General features: G+C 46.2%; 2 protein-coding genes across 9 annotated transcripts in view; one reads left to right on the forward strand and one right to left on the reverse strand.

Moving 5' to 3' along the window:
• Positions 1 to 9,381, reverse strand: part of FARS2 (phenylalanyl-tRNA synthetase 2, mitochondrial) — a 509,124-nt gene extending 499,743 nt beyond the window's left edge. For all 8 annotated transcript variants that reach the window (XM_060308104.1, XM_060308099.2, XM_060308101.2 and 5 more), the window contains exon 1: positions 9,249 to 9,381. The gene's annotated coding sequence lies outside the window, so the exon portion shown is untranslated. The remainder of the gene's footprint in view (positions 1 to 9,248) is intronic.
• Positions 9,382 to 9,647: 266 nt separating this feature from the next.
• Positions 9,648 to 24,808, forward strand: part of LYRM4 (LYR motif containing 4) — a 117,360-nt gene continuing 102,199 nt past the window's right edge. The window contains exon 1 of the mRNA XM_030881504.3: positions 9,648 to 10,086. Within this exon, the coding sequence (XP_030737364.1) occupies positions 10,001 to 10,086 (86 nt within the window). The 5' untranslated portion in view covers positions 9,648 to 10,000. The remainder of the gene's footprint in view (positions 10,087 to 24,808) is intronic.

Here is a 24,808-nt window from a genome sequence, read left to right on the forward strand (position 1 = left end):
TGCTCAGGTGGGGAGGGCTTAGCATGTTCCAGAAACTGATTTTCATGCATTTTGCAGCTGTCTCATTAAACTTGAAACACCAAGCAAAGCATTTAACTGACACCCAAATCTATTCCCATGGGGAAGTCAGACAACAGTCTGTTAATTATCCTCAGCCGTTCCCCTTCTCCCTCTAAATCACCTGCCTTTCTGTCAGTTCATTTCTTGAAGGACTGACTTCTGAGTAGGCAGGCAGAGAAAGCAATTAATTTTGTTACTTCTTAGCAGAGGAAATAGGGGCTTAGGCGAGGTTTCTGAGTGACTGTGGATTGTAACTGGCCGTGCTAACATGGCCACGGAGATGTTCTCATCACAGGTCGAGCAGTTTCCATCTGAGGGTGGTTGTCAGTATTCCTGCCGGGGCAAACCACTCACACCGACTTCGGACAGCAAGACCCAGCCGCTGGGCAGACAGCTCACTGGGTGGATGGCCTCTCCCTGGAAATGCAGCTGGGGGCCACGCGGCGGGGCACCACCGCCCCATCACTGCCCCACACACAGCGCACGAGGGAGACTGAACACACCCACTCGGGCCTTTGAAGCCTCTGCCCCACAACTCACTTGTGCCATTCACACACCTTGTCATTCTCCCGGCTTCTCCTCTTCCCGTCACCTTTGCAACCAGAGTGGCCGTGCCCCTCACAGCCCAGGCTCCTGTCCAGGGGCTGCACAAGGTCTGCAGGACGCACGCCCGGGCCTCTGCACACAGCCCTCTGGTGCACCCAAGGCAGCTGAAGACAGCATCCCTCCTCCTCTGCTCCAGCGGGAGCCAAGCCACCGAGGAAGCCCCTTCCCACCCTCTTTACTTCGGGGACAGAAAAACAGAACCTCTACTGCTGCAAAGAGCTGAAATGCTGGGATTGAAAAAAAAAGGCTGCACTCTCGCACCAAATTAATTAAGAGTCAAATGTGGAAATCATGCTTATCACGTCAGGTTTTGATTTTTCAGTCTTAATGAAGAAAAGGCCCATGCTAATAAACAGAAAACCCCGGTGAGGTGGAACAGTTATGAAAGACAGTGTTAAGGAAGGTACTTTAAGTCCACACATGCCATGGCATCCACTGGTAGAGACATTTCTGCCCAAACATATTTCAGTAACTAAGTATGCCATCAACATTTTGGGTAAAATCTTATAAAAACACTTCATTTTCCTACATTTTGCAGAAAGCATAAGCTTCGGATGTTTGAATACCATGTGAATGTAATACAAAAAAGGAAACAAACAAACAAAAACCCACTGAAACCCACAAACCTGGCAGACCTAGTTCACTCAGGACACCACCACCACACCCTCCCTGCACACTCTCTTTTTCCAGAAAACCAAAGCAGAGTGTCTCAGGGTTAGGGTTAGGGTTAGCTGCTCTAACAAAAATACCACAGACCTGGTGGCTTATAAGCAACAAATACTTATTTCGCAGTTCTGGAGGCTGGGAAGTCCAAGATCAAGCCACCGGCAGATTTGGTGCCAGGTAAGAGCACACTTCCTGGATCTCAAGACTGTGTCCTCACATAGTGAGGGGTGAGGGAGCTCTCTGCGGTCCCTTTTACAAGGACATTAATCCCATCCTGGGGGCTCCACCCTTATGACCTGACCAACTCCCAAAGGCCAACCCAACACATCCCACTGGGGGTTAGGATCTCAACATATTTATCGGAATGGTGGGGAATGGGGGAATGGGGTGGGGAGGACCACAGCCATTCAGCTTACGGCACAAGTAATGAGAATATGTTCTTAATCTTGGAAATGTCCCTAGAAGTAAGGAGAGCACAGCCTATTTCAGTTCCAATTTGGACAGAAGAGAGGAGTTAAGTAGGAAAAAGCAATCTGGTCACAGGTCACACACCTGGGGCAGAGCCTGGCTGACCTCTGACCTTCCAGGGCTATGTTCATTACTTCACCCATTTCAGGATCATACTGCAATCGTTGAAAAAGGTCAGTAATCGAGGGTTGCTTATTTGAAGTTATAATTTAATTACAGATAAAGTGTAACTTTAGAGAAAATATTTGTAAAGAGTAGGCTTCTAGTCCAAATGGAGAGAGATATAAGATACCAACTCACAAGTACCCACTCTGCTCAACTTCCCTCATTTACTATGTGGAGCGATCCACAGTGGGCTGGGCACAAGGACAGTCCTTAAAGTGAAGGGTGGAAACTGACAATGTGATGTTGGGATTTTACTGAAAAAAATATTTAAGTAACGCTGAGCAAGGGAAAAATGCCTTTCTTCCATATTACAAGTAAATTACGATATATAAATATTTAATTTTTAAAAGTCCATAAATATCTTTCAAATCTTAAACACGTTCACTTCTAAACATGGGATGTCTGATAATATGCCATTACAGAAAAACAAATTTTAGCTTTGGTGTTGCTAGCACCCTTTACACCCTAGAGAGGTTATTTGGGAAATCATCTGACTTTAAGAACAAATGTTTAAGGCATCTGGGAGTTAGTGGTCCTTAACTTTAGCAAGTTTTACTGCATCTTCTTTGCTTCTGAGCTGGTATCTTTCTGGTAAATAAAAAAATGTTTGTTGTAACTAAAAATAAAAAGTACCTACAGCCACCCATTTGGAACTGGTACCCATTTCTCTTTTCCTCAAAAGTATAATTGCAAAGTACAGTCTCCTGGCTTTCTCCTTCCCCCGCGGTATTCCGAGGGTGATTCAGGAGTATAGTGAGCCTGCATCTGAGAAGCACAGGGCATTTCACTTGAAGGTATAACTATGACACGTATTTGTCCCTGTGTTACTTGATGTATAGACAGGAATAGGTGGGCAGAGAGAGCCTTCCGGGTGCTCCCAGCCCACGGGGAGCCTGGACAAAGGGACATCTCCTGTCTCCTACTCCTGATGAGGAAGCCTTTCCCCTCCACCAGCCCATCACTCCCATAACGCTGGGCCTGCCTGCCCTGCTTTAAACCTCCTGAGCACAGCCTGTTTGGTCTTTCATGTGCCTTTGTTTTAGTATTTGTGCACATAGGCCTGTGCTCATCTAAGGGAATAAAATCAGTTTGATCTAGAGAGCAGCTTGAATTCTGGAACACCTTACAAGAACTGAAACTGATTTGCAAATATTCACCATGCACTTAGCAGAGGTGCCGGGGAAAAAAAAGAGTTAGCAAGAAGTCTCTGCCCTCCAAAATTTCAGGAGGCCAGCTTTGCAAGATTCCAAAAAGCCTTATGGGCATGACTGTGCCTTCACCAGTCACTCATCTTGGTGGCAGCACTGGGGCCAGAGGTTCTCAGTCATGGCTGAACATCAGAATGACCTGGGAAGCTACTCAGAGGTTTTTACTTGACAGCTGTGGGAGGAGTCCTGACATCAGCAGTGAGTCTGACATGCACCCCGGATCAAGAGCCACCACTCGGGGCTAACAGCTCGCAAATTCCCACCGCTGCTAAGGCCACAGGTTCTCAAACTGTCAGGGTTGTTCAACTCGGCCTTGAATTTCATGAAATATCTAGCGTCCTACCCATATATATATATATTTTTTGCGTTATGCTCCAAAAGATGACTTGTGTCATCTGAACTTCAACTAGTACATAACCCTGAGGGAAGCTATAAACACCTTTAGATAATCATTTTAAAAATTACTTCAATTTCCTCCACAAAATCACTTTTTTAAAAAAAAGAAATTTATTTATTTATGTGGCTGTGTCAGGTCTTAGTTGCGGCATGTGGGATCTTTTGTTGCGGCACGTGGGCTCTGTAGTTGAAGCACACGGATTCTACAGCGCAAGGGCTTAGTTGCCCCGCGGCATGTGGGATCTTAGTTCCCCGACCAGGGATCTAACCCGTGTCCCCTGCATTAGAAGGCGGATTCTTAACCACCAGACCACCAGGGAAGTCCCCAAAATCACTTTTATTACAAGTACTTCTTCATATGAAAATCTCATCCTTAATGAATTACAAAATGTTATTTTTCATTCAAAATCATCATTCAAAATGTTATTCGATAAACATACTAGTTTGCAAAAAATAAGAAGAAATACTGGCTCTTTTCAAAGGACTCTCCTGAAATTATCTTCACATCTTCCACAGAATGTTTTGCTAAGGCCAGTTCTGATAAGATATATATTCAGGCCTTTGTATATGCAAAATTAGATTTTGATTTATAGATTTACTGTTAGGGTTTGAAAGAATAAGGCACATATGTCAAAAGAAGATGGGCTGGATGGGGCAGGGAAAAGTCTTGGTGGAGGGTCAGCTGTCTCGTATTTCAAGATCAGGGACAGAATCAATGCTAAAAACTGCTTAAGGGGGGAAACGTTCAAGTACAGGATTTATTTTCCCTTAAGACGACGTTCTCCCTCAGTAAAACTGGCGGACAAGGAGAACTTTGCACACACCTGGCCCACGTTCATCTGAGCTGTTCCTGGAACACCGGGATGTGGGGACGGGAGGTGTTCTTCCTGAAGGTACTCACATCGTCCTGCTAAATGAGGGCAGTTCTGGGAAGAACCGGCAATGGGTCACGTGCACAGAGGCAGCAACATGGCTGGACCTTCTGTATTCCAGTCAGCTGTCTGACTTGGGCCGATGGCAGTGGTTCTCCATCCTGATGGAGCCCTGAAACCCCTGACACTTTTTAAAGACATTACTGCTGGGCCCCCAACCCAGAGCTTACGACTGCCTTGATGTGAGTGGAACCAGAACACTGGTATTTGTGAAAGGTTCTCAGGTGTGTGCTGTGAGGCCAGGGTAGAGGACCAGTGGGCTAATGAAACCAGTTCTCCATCTAGCAGCTACTGTGACCTGGGAACAACTAAAGGGACACAAGTTCAGTTGAAAACAGATCTGACCTCTTAGCCTAGTCTCCCTCCTAGACACAGGTAGGAGGGGAAGGCAGCTTTTGAGAGAGATGAGCTTGAACTTACAGACAGGCAGACAGAAGGCAAAGAACTAATTTGTTTAAAAAAAAATTCCTATAAGTGACATCTGATACACTTTATACAAACTCAGTTGTCAATTTTACTGCTGTTTCCCACAAGTAAGGCAATACTTAGTCTCCAAAGAACGGAGCTCCAATATCTGGTTACTTTCTAAAAGTCTCAAGGAAAAGACTTGAAGTATATTTGAAAAGAGCGTCTACAAAAATGTGAATCTCTCACATACACATGAGTAGACAACCTAAAAAAGGCACTAAGTCTTTTCCAAGAGATGTTAATAGAAAAAAAATGTAAATTTATCTTAAAAGACTAGAAAGCTAGTATAAAAATCAACATTTGAGATTCTCTGAATATTTGTAATATTTCCTATATAAAGAAGTTAGCTTTGGAAATAAGTGAGAATCTAACTTAAAATTCAAATATGACTAAAATTTACCCATGTTATCCAAGAAAACTTAATAAACTTCAAACTCCTGAAGCTGGCTCTGAAGACCTTCTGTGAAGCAGTGCAGCGTCACAGCCAGTACTACAGCTATAGACAGAACACACCCCAGGACCATGCCCACCCCCTCGGATTCCTACCTGTACAACTGGCTAAATAACCTAACCTCTCAGGTCCCTTCCTTAACGGGGGTAAGAGCTGTCCTATCATCTGTCCACTGAGATCTTATAACCTAGAAGAAATAGACAGGTTTCGAGAAACATAAAGCCCACCAAAACTGAATCAAGAAGAAATAGACAATTTGAATTGACGGATCACTAGAAGTGAAATAGAACCCGTAATTAAAAAAAAACTCCCTGCAAAGAAAAGGACCAAATGGCTTCACTGGAGAATTCTACCACACATACAAAGAAGAACTTATACCCATCCTTCTCAAACTCTTCCACAAGACTGAAGAGGAGAGAACACTCCCAAAGTCATTCTATGAAGCCACCATCACCCCAAAACCAAAACCAGACAAAGACACTATCAAAAAAAAAAAATTACAGGCCAATATCTTTGATGAATATAGATGCAAAACTCCTCAACAATATACTAGTAAACCAAATCCAACAATACACAAAATGGATCATACACCACAACCAAGTTGGATTCACCCCAAGGTCACAAGGATGGTTCAACAATATGCAAATCAATGTGTTACACCACATCAACAGAAGACAAAAACCACATGATCATCTCAATAGATGCAGAAAAAGTATTAGATACAATTCAACATCCATTCAAATACCCCCCAAAGTGCGTATACAGGGAACATATCTCAACATAATAAACTACTAACTCTTGGAAGACAGGATCAGTATTTGATGTGTAGCCCTCACGTAACCGCAGGAACTGGGACTTGAACCACCAGCTGGTCAACTACTTGTTGAATATGCAGACGTACAGAACCAGGATTTCAGCACTGCTAAAATAGAGGATTCCAAAAATAGGCTTTGAAATAAAAGTCTACCAACACCTGAAAACCTAATCTGTATTTCAATAGCTCAGATGGTAAGTTCTACTTCACTTGCATGAACTAGCCAATGCATCAAAGAAAAAAATGACTTATCCCCAGAACAGAGAAAACATCATTAAAATAAGCCAGGTAGGGACTTCCCTGGTGGTCCAGTGGGTAAAGCTCTGCGATCCCAATGCAGGGCGCCTGGGTTCGATCCCTGGTCGGAGAACTAGATCCCGCATCCATGCTGCAACTAAGAGTTTGCATGCCACAACTAAGGATCCCGCATGTCACAACTAAGACCCGGCACAGAAAATAAATATTTTAAAAATAAATAAATAAAATTTTAAAAAATAATAAAAATAAAGCAGGTACAGGGCTAATCACGTCTGCTCATCGATGGTCCCTCTCCCCACCACACAGCGTTCCCTGAATGGATCCTGCGCCCTCGTGCCTCCCTGCTTTGAATGTACACTACAACCTGTAACTCAACACATTCTCCATGTTCGCCCTCTGGCTCTTACTACTCATTGTGGAAATACCTTCTCTGATGGAATGCTTTCCCTTAAGATCAAAGTCCTAGTTGAATGTCCCTCCTCTGTACTCCCCTAACACTTCGTAATATTACCCCTATCATAGCACCTGTCAAAAATAAATTGTTACTTTGCTTATCTAGTTCACACTGTAACGCCACCATGTTGTATAATGTATGGCTCTTAGGAAGCGTTCACTCAGTGCTGAAGGAATGAATGAGGAAAGGGCCTTCAGTTCCCTGTTCATCTCTGAAAATGAGGGAGCTGATGTACAAAGTCTCTTCCAGCTTCCTATTCTATTAGTGTGAAGGACTGATAAAACCAAATGACGATTATGTGTAATAAAGACTTAGATCCACATTTGGAGTCGAATAACTTCTAAATCGTAACATCACAAGTTGCTCACCTATGCAAGATTTCCTTTGCACATCGTTTTAATATTTAAGCTGCAAGACAATAAATTGCTGTTATACTGCTTGTTATGGTTGGAGAAATTTCTCTTCAAAAATCATTCAGTGCTCAACAGCAATCCTAATTTTAATATAAGGTAATGCATGACTTTACATAATGAACTATAGGAATTTCATAACTATGGATAGGTGGATATTAAAGAAATTTTTGCATTTTGAGGCCTAAATGGTAGTAAGTGGGTTACGCCTAGTTTATAGTCGTTATGTAAGAAAATACTCTGCCCAGAACAGAATGCATATTAAAGGACATATGAGTAAGGTCTATCCTCAGCTTCTGGCCCAATCCCACTTTCAACTTCAAATAGAGCTTTTCTTGAAAATAGTCATTGCTGCAATGAAGAAATAAAAAAACGGAGATTTAGCTTTGGAATGTGATTTTTTATTAGGCTTTTAAGGCAATGATATCCAACATACTGGCAAATTATTTCAAGTAAAATAATAAAAGTATTTTTTTGTGAGGACTTAGCTTAGAAATCAACTGGGAAGCTACCATTTCTCTAACCTCAGCTATTCCTTGTACTAACAGATGCCTACATTACCCAAACAAACTAAACTTTCGATATTTATTTGGAAAGTTTTATTTGATTACAACAAAGTTAAAATCATTTAGATATGTTAATTGTATACATTAATGATTAAATTGCTTGATAATTAAACAAACAACTGTATATCGTAATTATTCCAACTTCATTTTCTAGATGAAAGCAAAATATAATAAAATAATGCAATCCCCACTGTTTTTAAACAAGCCAAAATAATTCTGTTTTTTCTTCTAACTTTGATAGCTTTCTCTGTTTGTAACTTGCGTTAACGCTGTAGTTTTCCTAGGTGCCACACACCTAATTTACATCATCTGCATTCAACCGTGTTTCATATTAAGAGAAAACAGTCCTGCATCTTTTTCTATAATAATGTACAAGACCCTTGGTCTTGAGTCCTTTGAGTAATACCAAAGGATAAACTCAAAATATTAAAAACCCTTTCAATAAACCTGAAGCAAGATTTGCCCAATGACCTGATCACCCTGCAGGAGTAACAGAAGTTTGGCTACTCTGTAAAAAGCCTTATTTGAGACTTATAGATGTATGAGACGTTAACAAAAATCGAACAGGAAACGTAAAAGGATTTTCATAAAAGTATTTTGTCTTTCATGCCTTTAAAAAAAAATACCACTGCATTACAACAGATAACATAACAGATATAACAAGCACATGTGGATGCAAAGACCCGAGGTTACAAGTACGCTAAAGTGCAGTAAGGTCAGAGAAGTGTCTCCTGCCCTTAAAGTTCCTGAAAATACGAGGTTGCTTTGGCATAGAACAAGTTATCACTTCAAAACGAGACAAACTTAAAGAAAGGAAACACAACCAAAACTCAGTGGTTGGAAAAGAGATGGATGTGAACGCCCACTTGTTTCTTACGTATAAAGTTACCCCTCGCAGTGTTTTGGAGGAGAAAACGCTGGCTCTTCCCATTGTTGGTTACATACACAAAGATTCCAAAGACAAGACAAGTGCTTTGCAAACAAAGTAACTAGAACCAGCTCAGGCTTCCCCGCGCCGGGTCCTACGTTCCACGGTCAGAACCACCAACTGTATCCCCCCGGGTAACAAGGTGATTCAGAAAACCTGGCGTCTTCAGAGAAGGGAGAAAACTTAGCCGGGAAGAGAGGAGAAAACTTGCTCAGCTTCTTGCTGGGGTCTGAAACGATCCCAACAGAGTCCTTAAACCCCTCAGGTTTCCCCAATCAAGCACCCTCGCCTCCAACCTGGGCCACCCCAGATCTGACTATCAGACGACAGAAGTCTGCGGACGCACGGAGAGCTGACCACCCCACGAGAGGGACCTACGCGCGGCCGCGCCCACTCACCCGCCGCTCCCCGGGAGACGGGAGACCAGGCCGGGGTCCAAGTCCTGGGCGTGGCAGGCTCGCCCCTCTCCGGGCCCGGCTCCAGCTCACCTCGGCGCGGCCCGCCTGGGCGCCGCCATCTTGACCAGAAAGGGGGCCTCGCGCCGGAGGCCCCTGAGCGGGCGCCCTGAGCGAAGCCGGAGCGCCGGGGAGCCCCAGGTCGGCGCCCTGCGTCCCCCGTGCGCTCGCGCCCCGTTCACGCGCGACAAGCGTCCCGCACGCAGCCCCCGACCCAGGAGTCTGCGGAACCGGCGCCCCGCGCAGCCCGCACCGAAGCTCAGGCGGCGCCGAGGGCAGCCCGGGCGGAAGAGCGGGCGCGGGGCGCGCGCTCGGTAACCTGGCAACGCGGAGCAACCCGGCGTCCCCGGCGAACCCCAGCCCTCCACCGCGAGGAAGCACAGACACCCCGCACCCGCCGCCCAGCCCTCGCCGCCCCTCGGCCGCTCCGACCGCCGCTGCCCGCAGTACCCCGCGGCGGGGGCGGCCGCCGAGAACACCTCCCGCCGGCGCCGCCCCCTTAGCTGCCCGAAGCCCGCCTGCGCCGCCACGCGCGGCCGGAGCTCACCTGGGCCGGGGCGCAGGCCGCTCCCTGCGCCGAGCCCCACGCGCGTGTCCCGCTCGCGCTTCCCGCGGCGGCGGAAGTTTCGGGAGTCGCGTTTAACTCGGGACCTCGGCGGAGAGGACCCCCCCCCCCGGGTTTTTTTCGTTCCAAGATGGCAGCCTCCAGCCGCGCACAGGTGCTGGATTTGTACCGGGCGATGCTGAGGGAGAGCAAGCACTTCTCCGCCTACAACTACAGGTGAGCGGCCCGGGAGGTGCGGGCGCGGGCGCGGCCGGGGTACAGGAGCCCCTGCCCCGCGCGGCCGCCTGGGCGCCCAGAGGGGAGGCTCCCTGCCGGCCGGCGTGGCCCGCGGACCCTCGGGGGGCAGCCGGGGGATGGCCCTTCGTGGGCGGGAGAAGACGTTCGCGTCTGGTGATGTGTCCCCAGGTCGGACGCTCTGCGCCGGGAGCTCCAGGAGGTTCTGCTCCGGGAACGCGGTTAGTGGTGTCTCTGCCTTTAAGCTGGATGCCAAGGTTCAGGTTCTCAAGCCAGGACCAGTTTGTTGCATTTATAAGAACTTTCCGTAGAATCGGAAGACTTGATCGTGGAAATGACCCGTCAGTAGCACTTGTCCACAGCTGAAGGCTCTCTCTGGCCATTCCTTTCATTTCAGAGGTGTCTTAATTAGCCTTTTTGTTTGTCAGGATCCGTTCTACTTGTGGCATCGGTGGTGGGGCGGGGTTTGTGAGGAGGAGACGCAGGGTAAGGTCAAGGAAAAAAAGGGCTCGCCAGCTTCCAGGAGCTGAAACGTTTATCCTGGCCTCACCAGATGGGGATCCAGCTTTTAGGATCTTAGCAGCAGGAGAATGAGAATCTAAACTCTTATGTCGTTAATGTACCGCCTAGCTTTTCCACGCCTGCCCCATTCTCTTGTTTGATCTTGAGTCCCTTATCCTTCCTCTTAATATGTCTTTTGTCTACTCCAGAGCATCTGCGTTCTTTTCTGCTTCCTTGTAAATCATCATGAATGTATGTACCTTATGGATTTTTTCTGTGCCTCCTTGTGGATTGGGTGTCTTCTCCTAACTACCTGACCCTCTGAGTTTGAGCCATATTCCCAAAGCAAGAATATGGTAAGGCCAGCTCATCGCTTCACACCAGGTCTCACCTTCCGTGATTGACAAGCCTGTGGACTGGGTTTCCTAGGAGCAGAGTCTGCGACCTGTGGAACAGACCTGGTTGAGTAGCTGCCCTCACACTGGGTGAATGAGCGGGCAGGCCCTATGATGGGTAGACCCAGTGCAGTGTTGGTTATCAGACACTAAGCCTCTCAAGCAGTGACTTTCTAATTTTTAGATACCTGCATAGAAAAGGTACTCATCCTGTAAATTTGAGAACGTCTGGGTCACACCAATGAAGTCATATCCAACTGGTCAGTAGTTAAAAAAAAAAAAAAAAACATTTCTGGGAGTGCATTGTTTCACTTAATGACTTTGGCTTTGGAAGCTGAAGTTTGTAAACAGCAGGTATACTGGTGGAATTTTAAACCAAAAAATTAACCAAGTACTTACTACCAACAATTTAACCAAGTCTGTTGAAAGAGCCCACAAAATACGCTTGTGAGTAAGTAAGTAAAAACCAATCATTTTCACCACAGTCTGGAAGACAAATTTTGTCGTTTAAATTTACTGAAAATAAACAAGAACTGCAGATAAGTCACTCAGGGCTGTACCCTGTGGGCAGGAAGTAGAAATTACATGGTAACATATTTAGAAAATAATGGTTCCGATTATGCTTTGAGTAATCGTTTTGAGTTAAATTTATTATCCACAAATAAATGTATTATCCAAAGGAATCTGGTAATCACTTTACACTGTTTGCTGAAATCATGGCGCTAAAACGTGAGATTTCCCACTATTATCTCCTCAGATAATAAACTGTTACAAAATATGTCCTTCTTTTGTATTAAGCTGTGTTTTGTGGATTCCAAGGATACCCCCTCCCTCTTTACTTCTCTTTGTCTGGTATGCCCGCTAATCACCTCTATCTTGAGTTCCTCTGCTTCCTTTGAGATTCATCTCAGTGTAACCTTTGGAAGGTTTTCCTCATTCTCTTTCTTCTCCATTCCCCACTCCCATTCAGACAGGTCCTACTACTACGTATTCTTTTACTTCGGTGCTCCCAAACACTCCCAAAACTACTTTGCCCAGTGCCATAGCAGCCCGTGGAGATGGAAAGATGAGAGCACTGGGCTCAGCAAGGCACCTGCCACCAGTGGCTTTTTTACGAGCCTCTGTGGGACACAGTTGTAGAGTCATTGTCACAAACTGTGGCAAGTGCCGTGACAGGCATGCACAGGGTGTTGAATCAAGACGCTTCCCAGAAGATAGCGCTGGATCGAAGGCATGAAGCGGTGTGATCTTCTGGTGTGCTCGGTGATGTCATAGAATACATTTCTGCTGGAGAGTTAAGTGTGATTTGGGGGTGACAGAAGGCAAGACTGGGCCGTGATAAGGAACCTGGACATTATTCTTAGCTAACAGGCAGCCGGTAAAGAGCTTTAAGCCATAAAGTGACATGGCCAGACTTGCCCTTTAGCCAGACCACTCAGGCAGCAAGGTGGAAGGTGTTTGTGAGGGCCAGATACAAGGACCCCAAATGCGAGTTGATTAGGACAGTACTGAGGAGAGATTAGGGCCCTAGTGGGGGCAGGAGTAGTGGAAGAGAGAGGAAAAGATACATACGATCAATAATTAGAAGGTAAAATGGTTAGATTTCAATGAATGATTGGATTCAGGAGTAAAGAAGAGAATCCAAGCAGAGTCTAAAAAGATGTCTAGGTTACTAGGTAAACTGAGGCACAGGTTAAATGTGAAAGTTGCACTATTAACTGACTTAGGAAATACAGAAATACCTGGTCTTGTGGAGAGAAGAGTTTTCAGTTCATTTTGGAGCATCTTGAGAGAATGTCAGCTGGGGTCCCCAGCAGAGGCAGTTGTTCACATGAGACTAAAGCTGAGAGGAGCAATCAGGCCTGGAGTTGTCATCACCACGCACTTGCTGTGTGACCCTGGGCAAGTCACTTCATCTCTCTGCTCTTCAGTTTCTTAATCTATAAAATGGAGATGATTTATCTGTCTCATAGGGGATGAGGTTTAAGTGAGTGAATACGTATGAAATGCTTAGAGTTGTGCCTGGCGCAGTAGGCACTAAATAAGTAGAATCCTTATCATACGTGGAATTAAAATCTTAATATTTGGTAAAATTTCCAGGAAGAGTATTTAGGGTAGTGGTTCTCAGCCAGGGCCAGTTTTGTTTGACAGTGTCTGGAGACATTTTTGGTTGTCACAATTTTGGTGGAAGGATGCCCCTGGCCTCTAGTAGTTAGAGGCCAGGGATTCCACCAAGCTCAGGACAGTCCCCCATAGAAAGAGTTTTCTGGCCCCAAGTGTCAGTCATGCCAAGATTGAGAAATCCTAGTTTATGGTGAGAAAATTAGTGCGCTTAAGATGCTGTTGTAGAGAACATCAAAATTTGAGGTGTTGGTTGAAGAAGAGCCCCTGAAGGAGGCCAGGAAGACGCAGTCTAAGTGCGTGGTTCTCACTGTACTGGACTCAGGATCCTTTTGAATTCTTAAATGTGACTGAGGGCCCCAGAAGCCTTGTTTATGTGAGGCATAGTTATCAAGATTTTTCATATTAGAAGTTAAAACTAAAACATTTTAAAGCACCTTTTTTTTTTTTTTTTTTGCGGTACGCGGGCCTCTCACTGTTGTGGCCTCTCCCGTTGCAGAGCACAGGCTCAGCGACCATGGCTCACGGCCCCAGCCGCTCCTCAGCATGTGGGATCTTCCAGGACCGGGGCACGAACCCGTGTCCCCTGCATCGGCAGGCGGATCTCAACCGCTGCGCCACCAGGGAAGCCCTAAAGCACCTATTTTTAAGTAAACTAATAAACCCATTGCATACTCACCTAAATAACACCTTTATGAAGAATAACCATTTTTCTTCCCACCCCCTCAAAAAAAAACCACTGCTGACAGTGACATTGTTTGACATTTTTGCAAATCTCTTTAGTGTTTGGCTTAATGGAAGACATGTGGATTCTTGTATTTGTTTCCGCCTAAACCTGTTGCTATATCACAGGTCATCTAGCCTCTGGGAAATTCCTCTGTCCACTTACAAGAGAATGGGACTGAAAAAGGCAAATATCTCTTTGGGATGATAAAAATACGTTTTCCCGATGGATCCCCTGAAAGGTTTCCAAGACCCCAGTGGTCCCCGGGCCACACTTGAATGACCCCTGTGGAGTCTGAGAAGCGGGGAGAGGGCAAGCAGAGAGAGCAGTGTCAGGGAAGCCAGAATAGCTGCATGTTTGGGAAGGTGCTGCGGGCAGGCCACTTGCTTTAGCAAAGTCCAGTAAAGGAAGAGGGAAGTGTCCCCAGCGAAGGGACCTCTGGGGACCTCTTCCAGAACAGCATCAGTGAAGTGGTTAAGACAGAGCCAGAGTGTGGGCGCTAAGAAGTGAACCAGAAGGAAGTAGACAGCAGTGAGTGTAGACCGCCTCCCCGCCCGGAGGCCTGGTTAACGTGCGGGAGTGGGGCTGGCTGCTAGAGCACGGCCACTGGAGAAGTGACAAGCCGCGCCTCTGCGGGCCCAGGTGGCGGGCTGGCTCGCAGCAGAAGGCGGAACACTCCCTTCTCCACCGCAGAAGGAGGTGAATTTTTTTTCTTTATTTATTTTGGCTGCGCCAGGTCTTAGTTGCAGCACACGGGATCTTCATTGCGGCATGCGGGATCTTTTAGTTGCAGCAGGCGTCTTCTTAGTTGCAACTCTGCAGGAGGTGAATTTAAGTTGGAATGTAAGAGGACAGGAAGTTGAGGTGATGGATGCCGTGCTGACAGCTCGTTTCTGGATAAAGTGGAAGATAATCGGATGTGGTGTGTTCTCATATTTACTACACGTATCACACCATTAGCGTTGTTGGTTTACTTGTCTTTCAGCCATTTGTCCCTTGAAGGCAGAAATTCCATCTTATCTCTGCATTCCTGGTGCTTAGCACAATACCTACCTACTCTATGCTTATAAATACTTGTTGTTGAAAAGCAGGAGGAAATTGTATTGAGGTAATTTTTATCAGCCGTTTCCCCCTACTGATTAAAAATGTATTTTATTGTAAAATGTGAGAAAAGGCAAAAGCAAAGCCCAATTGCCACCCAACTGAGTGTCAGAACTCCTTCATCCCTCATTAAGTGGTTGAGTCTTTATTATACTTATTGCACACTAAGCGTCGTGTTGAGAGCTGCAAATCAAAATGAGCCTCCCGTTAAGGGTAGAGAGTGGTGAGTAGCATTAGAAGTGTGTGCCGCCTTGAAAGTAGATCTCATTAGGAATGCTGTCGGCTACAAGTAACAGGAAACCTTCGCATGGTGCTTAAATAAGTGGGGGGTTACTCTTCTCACGTGGAAAAGGTCTAGAGTATGAGTATACAGCAGCTGGATGATGTCAAGGTGTCTTGAGTCTCAGGTTTCCTCTCATGCTTATGCCTGATGGCTGCAAATGGCTATTAAAGCTCCAAATATCATATCCTTATTGAAGGCAAGACAGACAGACAAGAGCAACCCCAACCGGGCATGAGTAGGCTTTCTTTTCATGAGGAAAGGTAGACTTTCCTGGAAGCTTTCCAGCAGACTTCTGGTTCTATCTTATTGACCAGAACTCAGTTACATTTCTACCACTAGCTGAGCAAGGGGCTGGGGAACTAGGTGCTCATCTAGCGTCTGCAGTGGGAGGTGACAGAGAAGCACCGGGAGTGACTGCTGCATCCGCCAACAGCTGGCTTCTATGCAGGAAGGGCACGTGGTTGCGGGTGCAGAGCTCTCCAGGTGCGCATGGCAAGGCACTGGGGAGGTGAAATGCACGGGGCACGAGGGAACCAGGGGCAGGCAGTCGTGGAGCCTCAGCTGGCGCTCCATCCCGGGTGAGCTCGTGCTGGTGAAATAACCAGCTAGTAGTAAAAAAGATCTGACAGAAAGGTGGGGCATAGAAAAGGTGAGCAGTGGGCTAAGTTCGCACGGCTGGTCATCAACAGAACGGGAGCTAGAAAGTTCCAGGGCGCTGCTTTTCTACAACTCTACCCTCTTTAGTAGAAATCTCCTACAAGGCATGCATCCTCTGTCTCGGCCGCAGAAATTCTAGAAACATCAACCCAAAGCTATTTATTTTCACAGTTTCTTCTTACAGCTGCAGCAGCTAAATAGGCTCCCTGGTTTCATGGCTGGTAAAATGACTAACTGTTGCTGAGTGTCAGCTCTCAATTACCGCGTGCTGCACAGCTGAATGCAACATCATGGAAGTCTTCGATTGCAGTCTCGTGAGTGGACTAAATAATGACTCCTATTTAGGAGTCTGTTCCCTTTTTGAACTGGAAGCTGAGGACCTGGAACCCTGAACTTGTAAGGAAGTCAGGACCCAGGCATGTGTCTCTGTTCACTGTTGCAGGTCTCTTCACACCAGCTACCGCTGCTGCTGATAGATCGAGAATGCTGGGGTGAATAGTCCCAGCCCAGCGGGAATGGTATTAACAGCAAGCACCTTTCCCTTTCTAAAATGGGACAGCTACACTGGAGACCTTAGTGCCAAATATGCCTTTACCGCAGAACAAATGGGCAAATCAGTTTACGCCTAGTATTTCCTGAGAACCCATGGCACATGTATTACAGCACTAGGGCTCGGGGTAGATACAAGCACAGGGTGGCCCTGCTGTTACACGATTGTCGTGTGATGGGCATAGGACGTGGACACACAAGAACAGCTCAAGAAACTGCCTTGTACACAGAGGAAACATGCAAATTGAAATAACGTCCAGACACTGCAGATTTGCACATGTAGTGGCAGAGGCGCTGGTCATGATGTTTTGTCCATCGCGTATTACAGTATCGCACAGGTACTATACAAATGACATTGTAGTGATTGTTTCGACCTTCTAGGCCTAACTTCCACTTCAGTTTTAACTTTATACGTCTCTTCTCCTTTAGAAACTTAAAATCCTAAAATATGTTCTTCATTTAATAAATGTAACCCCTACCTCCCCACCGGGAAAATCTTTGCTTTATTCTCAGACTAACCCTGCCTTTAAGCAGAAGTTGCTGATGTGTGAGAAATTCCATCCTCTTGTTCTTTGTCACCTTTTATGCCTTGACTCAATTTAGGGCCTCACAGACCTGTCACCTGGGACAGCTGTCAGGCTGGGGAGCATAAGATGTTGCATTTTGCTTCTTGGCATTCGCAAACACAAGATTATTAGGACTTTTCCCCCCACGATAAAAAGTTTTCCCTCTTTTTAAGTCATGAAATGCCTGTTTATATTGTGAGGATTCGGAGAAACCACAGAATTCTGTAATAAGCAGCCGAGTAAGAGCTTTGCCCACCGTGAAATGTGGGACAAGTCGCACCTCTCTGTGAAAACAGCTCTAACTTACGGCTATGCAAGAGCTCTGAGGAAGTGGGGAGGAATACAAGAGAAGAAGACTACTGTTACATTGTCCAAGTTCTCTGCAAATCAAGTCTTGAATATGTCCTGAATTTATACCAGTGGGTTTCTCTAGGGCCGCCTGCTGTTACCTGACCCCCTTGCTTCCACAGGAATGAGAGGCAGTTTACTTGTGCCTAAGAAAAGCAGTTTCTTAGACTTTTGAAAGATGGATTATTCAGTATCTTTAATTATGTTTGGAATTCCCCTCCCCCCCATTTTTTTTCTCATGGTTGCTAAGTTCTGCCATGTTGAGTGATGATGGTTTTGAAAAGTAAGAAAAAATTATACAGTTAACTTAAAGAAGAATACATTTGAGATATCCAGCAGCCTAAATTTGGAGGGAAGTGTTAAAAAATTATTAGATCGATGTCATTGCTGACTTATTGAGCTTAGTTTATAAGAGTTTCCACATTGCACTTATTCTGTTTATACTTCACCCTGGCCCCTAAAGCATTTTAAAGCTTATAAAAATACATACAGTAAAATGCAATAACATGAAATAATTGTTATAATTTTAAAATAATAAATGAGAATCAGGGCAAAGGGGAAATAAAGGTAGAGAATATAACAGTGAGGTGTAAAGTTGGACCACAAAATGCAATTATAAGTCAATAGAACTTCCTTAAAGTCTCTGTATTCTGTATTGTAGTAGGGTAATACTTTTTTTTAATGCAAAGTGTACTTACAAAACATTCTCTTAGGAAATTGCTAGAATGTAATGAGCGTTATAGGAAATTGACTGCGTCTTAAGGCCTCACGTCAATTGCTGTGTGCAGTCTTTGTTGTGGATGAAAGGTACTTAAGGTCCTGTTACTTCTCCTTTGTGACCCCTTTCCTGACAGACTGAATCCCACTTCATTTTGTATAAGCCTTAGCATTTATTTTCTCAATTAACTGGTACCTAACCAATTTAGGAAAATTCTAACCAAATTAAGTGATAAAATTAGGTAAATTACATGAACCAAGCTGTGAATATCTAGGTTTAGCAAGAGTCAGCTAAATTAAGGTGGGTCCTCCTGGCTTTTGTCTGGATTAGTAGTAGAAACACCGGGAATAGGACTCCTCAGCTGATCTCTACCACCCGTTTTAAGAAGCAGATTTAAAATTGCCAAAGTTGAGACATAATAATACATCACCGTGACATTTTGATTATCTGTTTGGCTTCATAGCAACTCATTATTGGGGTTCTATTTGAAAGAATAATTGTTTTTTTAACTCAGGGATTAAAGGCAAACAGCTCACAGAGATGATCCTTCAGGATAAATCGAGGATAAATGAAAGTCATATGGCTTGATGCTACTGCTTCCTGCTTGTTTCCTTTTCCCTGGTATTTCTTCCCCTAATATTGTGATTCCTGAACTAATTTGCTTGAAGTGTTGTTTTCAGTCTCATCAATATGAATGAGAATCATGAGCAAGGCTATGTTGATTTAGAAAGATTCCTGGCCTTCGAACCAAGAAACCTTGGTTCAAGTTTGAGGTCAGCTGGCTCCCAGCTCTGTGACCTTGATGCATTTAGTCCGGGTACATCCTCCGGAATGCCAGAGTTGCGAAACTTCCTGGCAGAATGTCTGGTGTATGCAGTAGATACTGCGAGATCCCTTCTGCAGACAGGAGTCAGCTAGTTAATATGCAGGTATCTCTTAAACTAGTAGATCAACGGCCAAATCTTTTAAATTCGTAGTAGCTAGCAGTCGTTTAATGAACTCAGTCAAACTTGTTGAGCCACGTTCTGCACAAGGTGTTTATTAGCAATCCAGAGAACCCTGTCACGGTAGTGTGTTGTCTCTGGTGATGTGTGGTCTCCGTGTGATGAGGTTGGTTTGAGTCTTCATTCAGCAGACATTGATTGAGTACCTGCCATGGGCCAGACCCTTGGGCTCCTTGCCGGAAATTCAGAGACAAACACAACAGAACGTGATCTTTTCCCAGGCGGGGCTTGTGGTTCAGTGCCTAGAGTAAGACACTGAGGATTGTACAAAGGCGCAGTGGCAGAGAGCTGGCAGAGCAAATAGGAGGGGCGACGGAGCCCGCCCCGGGGGCCCAAGGTTAAAAAAGTGATGGTGGCTTGCCCAGCTCGCTCATAAAGACTCTGCAGGGACTCGCTGGCGAAGGGGGGCAGAAGCCGAGAGGACGGGTGCAGAGGGCGGTGTAGTCGGCGCTGAGTGTGAGGGGCTCCCAGCAGTGCGGCCTCCCTGCTGGGGCCTCAGAGACACTGTGCCAAGTGCCAGGCCTGGTTCTGGACGGCGGAGAGCCGCACAGGGGCTCAAGCAGGACTGCAGAGAGCACTTCTAGCGAGACCACCCCAAGCGGACGGAGACCGAAGACACAGAGGCCAGGAGGAGGTGACTGCAGAGGAGGGGAGGGTGGCTTGAGATACGCTGAGGAAGAGAATGCGCCAGTCCCAGTGACTGCGTGGATGCCTTGGGTTAGAGAGAATGACCTGACCTGAGGTCAGGAGAATGTAACTGGGAGCAGAAGTCGTTCCAAATGAAACATCGTGTGTCAGGGACAATGCCTCCTGGGTGTGAGGAAGACGTCTGAGCACCAGGACGGCATCTGGACAATTCAGGCTCAATTCTAAACCGTCTCTTTGGCCCTAGGTTTTGACTTAATTTGCGACACTCTGTATGTGCTTATCTCACTTTCCTTTCTTCAATTATGTAGCTTTCATATATTAATGTTTATTGTCAGTTTATCAGTCATCTGTGTCCCATTAGTTGACTGTATCTGTTCCCAGGGTAATTATTTGTTTTATTTACTAGTTGGCTACTACCTTCATTGGATGTCATTAATGCACCTGTTAGCCTTATATTTATTCTTTTGTTCCTGGGGTAATTTTTTGAGTAGGTTTAGTACCCCACCTTTGGCCTAGTTTATTCAAAATTACTTATATGATCAATTCATTATAATTATAAATATTACTCTGCAGCATAACTATTCATTTAATGTCTCCATACATTTCTTTTTGCCTGCCCATGTTTTGAGAATAAATGCAAAGATGTTCCCTATATAATTATCCCTCTCCTACGTCTGATCTCTAGGAGTAGTGTTGTTTTCACCAGAAATCACTTCCATAGGCAGAAGCATCTCTTAAAACCCTTTTTGCCCTTTACTGAGCAAAAAGCTAAATTAATCGAGGAAATAGTTCCTTGCAGCCAGACTGGAGCCAGAAAAAGCCACTGACCCTGTATCCTGGTCTAATTGTCTCTCATTCATTGATTCACCAAGTCTTCCGGAGCACTCACCGTATGCCAGAGTCGTGCTCTGTGCCTCTCCTTCCCGGACTGCGGAAGAACAGCTTTCAGCCCTGGTTGAAGCGGTAAACAAGCTTTTAGTGGCAACCTAATGCTTTATCCCAGACTTAAAACCCTAAAGGAAGGAGAGCCCTGGTGGGCGTATAACTCAACGAGAGCAGACCCCGATTGGGCAGCCTCCAAGCAGGGACGTTGCTCACAGGCTCTGGCCTGTGTGGGCCCCGAATCCTGACTGCAACGTTCAGTCCCTGCATCCGGCGCAGGCCCCTCTCCCTCCCTGCGTTGGAAGGACGCCTGTCACCGGAGACTCTGATATTCAGTTTCTGGGCTCGGTGCTTCCCCTTTTCCCTCTCCACACTTTCCCGGTAACGTTATCCGTCGCCGACTGTGTGTTGACTCCCCCGGCTGTTTGCAGCCCAGGCCCCTGTCCCGAGACCAGACGCCTCACCTGCTCTCGCCTTCTGCACGCCCCGCAGAGGTGCAGGAGGTGACTCAGCACCCACACCTGCCGGCATGCCTGCTTCCTCCCCGTCCCACCCCTCTGCTCCTCCCTGGGATGGCTGTGTGCATCCTCTGCTGGCAGCCCCCTCTGCACCCTCCTCCTCCCCGTGAGGCCTCTACACGCAGGTGCTAACCTAGCGAGCTAGGTGCCAGACAGCACGGCCTAAATGTGGTGGATGGAAGATTTCTGGGAAGAAGTACGATAGTCCGTCCAACTTAAGGACCTTAAAAGGAATAGCGTCAAGACTTTAACCCGAAACTCTGAGGCCAAAATGTGCACACTCTCACGCAGCCAGTCTCCTCCCCTTGCTTGAAACGCCCCAGAGGCTCTTCTGGCCTTCAGGTAAAATTCCCTCCCGGCTTCACGCGCTCCCCCTAGAGTCCTGCCTTCTCCCCTCCTGTCTACTTCTCACGTTTCCTGATGCCACGCAGCTTTAGGCCTTCATGTGATCACGTAATGAGGCCTGAACTTTCCTCCCCCACACAGCAAGTTCCTACTCATCCTTCACACTTCAGCTAACAGGCCAGCTCTTGGTAAGCTCTCTGAAACCTCCCAACCCCACTCTGCTCCCTTGTTTAAAAATATTAAAAGAAAGAGAAAGGAACATCTTTAGTTGCTTCTCACTTCTTTGGGGATAAAATCCTTACCACAGCCTGCATTTCTCTAGCCTTATGTCCTCTCACCTTCCCATCAAGGGTGGGGGGAGCCCTTGCCTTGGCCTCCTCAGGTGCTCTGCTCCCTCTTCCCCAGGCCGTTCCTCTGTCTGGCAGGGCCCCCTTCCAGTTCACACAGGCCACCTGTCCCTGCTCACTGGCCTGGCCCAGCAAAGACGCTCCCCAGCCCGGTCGGCTCTCGCAGCCCGTGGGCCTCTCCATCGGACACTTACACCGGTTGTAATTTTGCAGTTATTTTGTGATTATTTGAGCAATGTCTCCCCCACTAGTCGGACTGTAGGCTCCAGGAGGGCAAGGACTGTGTTTCCCTCACCACGGTCACCCCAGCCAGCATCCCAGCCAGGCCCCAGTGTGGGCACCAGCACGTGGTGAATGGACGGCTCCTGTTCTCGGGGGCCCCTCCCACGTCCTCCAGATACCTTGTATAAATCCTGCTGTGATCACTCCCCCATCACTTTGCCCCTTATTTACTAGACTGTCATCCCCAGGGAGTGGGGACCATGTTTGAACCAACTTTGTCTCCTTAGTGACGGCACACCGTAAGCGCGTGAGAAATGTCTGAGCGAGCACTGTGTGTGGGTAACTGCTTATTAACAGGCAGCGGCGGAAAGATTTTGGTGAATGGCCAGGGTGACCGTGTTTAGGACCCAGACGGTTACATCATTTTGTTTTTCTTCCTACCTCTTCATAGATCAGAATACAGAGGAACCACGTTTTCCCGAGCCATATTTAATAGCCATCCTTTTTTCCCCCAGAAATTTACCTATTATATTTTAAAATGACTTTCTGTGAGTGAAATCAGCATCGTATCTTTCTCACTGGGATCAGCCTAATGTAAACGTCTGCAAAGTCCTAACGCATAACCACACAGAAATCCAAGCCCCTTCGCCAGTCTGGGGGAGACCATGAGCCAGTGCGAGCAGTGACAGCAGGAACCAGGGGCCTCAGGGGTCCGTGCTCCCAGCCGGCACCCGTCAGCACCCACTGGCCTCCGCGCCTCGTGTTCGAATTCCCAGGTGCTACTGCCCGTACCGGCTCGCCCGTCCTCATTGCCACCTTTGCTGCGGCCCGTCAGGCATGCAGGGCACCGCTGTCTCCTGGTCTGTCTCCCTCCCTTCCAGGTGGAAGGCCCCTCACATGCACCCCGACCTCTCACACCCGCTTCAACCCCTGTGCTCTGATGATCCGCCCCTCCGTGCATCCTTTCCCCAGCCTGCAAACCAAGGGCCTCCTTCCTGTCCTGGCTGGGCTGCCAAACCGAGCGGGTCCAAGCTAAAAACCTGCATCCCTCCCTACGGCATTCCGGCCCTCCGGGCGAGCGGGCCTCCTGCATGCCCCCTCCTGGGCGATGCTCGGCTCTGAGGCTGGAAGCCACCTTACCTGTCCTGACTGTACCACAGCCCGTCGGTCGTCTTGCCCAGTGGGTCATCTCCTGTGCTTCTCCTACCAGGAGACACTTTGTGTCTGCACAGTGACTGTCTTTGCTGGCCCTCACCAGTTTTTGTTGGGTTTTGTAACAGCCTTCTACTGCTCTCCGCCTCCTGTTCTTGGTTCTTACCAAGCGTCCTTCACATTTGCCGCCAGAATGTTTTTCTAAGTCTCATCACAGCACTCTGACATCTGTGTTTAAAAGTAACGCAAAGTGTTAACAGTAGTAGACTTCTTCCTTTAGAAGCAAATTGGTCAAGAAACTTTGACTAGGTAGAGCTCAAATGAATAAATGCTGATTGAGAGGCAAGTAAATATAAGCCATAGTGTAGGATTATGAGTAACTACGTCTAAGACATTGTTTATCTACATGAAATATGCTAAATTTGCTTGTAAAATTCAGGTATTCAAATAGATTAGTTTTTTTGCTGCTGGAAATATTAAGAATTGACCCTGAGTCAAAATTTGCATCTGCTTCCTATCATATTGAAGCTTTAACAAAATAAATAGGATCATAAAATTAACATTTTATTGTTCTTCAGAGATCTGTATTCACTTCACTACTCTCACTGAATTAAATTACCTTTAGTTATTTGTTTATATAAAGATAAAAGGACAAGTCAACTTGATAGAATAAAATATGGATTATTTACAAGGCCTTTGGACTTTCTCTTATTTAAAGGCATATGAATTTGTTAGCTGACTTAACTTATGTATCTTGTGCTTATGTAAGTTTGGATAATCAATAATGCCCCTTTACATAGTAATTCTCTAATAAGAAAAAATTCTTTTTTAGCATGAGTATAGAATTACCCTGCAGACCTTGTCTTGAATGACGGTAGCTTCTCAACATTTGTTTTGCTATATTGTGGTTAAATTAAATTTATTTGAACTGGCCTGGGGACCTTACCATCTTTTAGCGCTATTGTTCCAAATTCTCAATTCATAAATAAGAGATTTTGGAACCCCATCCTTTCTCACACTGAAAAGAATCTGCATTTAATTTTATTCTTAATTGAGGAAATCAGGAAAATAAGGGTAAGAAAACCAAAATGAGACCTGGAATGAGGTTAGCAAGCAAACTGAGTTCTTGGAAGACTGAACATTTGGCAGCCATAGTACCGCCTCCGGTCTGGCTCTAAGCTTCCCAGGAGCCAGAGGGGACCACGAGTAGTTACGTGAGTCACAGAGTCATGATACAAAAGCAGCCGTGTGCCTAGAAGTGCAAGTCTTCCTGGTACTAAAACCCAAGAAATTTATCTTGTGGCTCGTATGCAGGGCCACCTTCTTAGCATAAATTCCATAGGGCGGTTTCTTCTGGCATCTCATAATCTTGACTAATGACACAAGCCCCCAGTGAATAAAGCAGTTCTGCAAGAGACCAAGATTGCAAGTGCCTGGTGTAGAGTACCCAGAGGGATAGGTAGAGGGCTTGCCTTTTAGTGAATCCTCCATAAATAGTATTTATTTCTAAGTTTTGATTCATTTTGAATAGCAGTGGGTGTGAAGTTATGCTCCCAGGTAAGATCTAGGCTAAGTAGAAAGCTTTGCCCCCTACATTGAGGGATTTACCATGACCAGAACCAG

This window comes from Globicephala melas, chromosome 11 (genome assembly GCF_963455315.2).
Source record: "Globicephala melas chromosome 11, mGloMel1.2, whole genome shotgun sequence".
NCBI lineage: Eukaryota > Metazoa > Chordata > Mammalia > Artiodactyla > Delphinidae > Globicephala > Globicephala melas.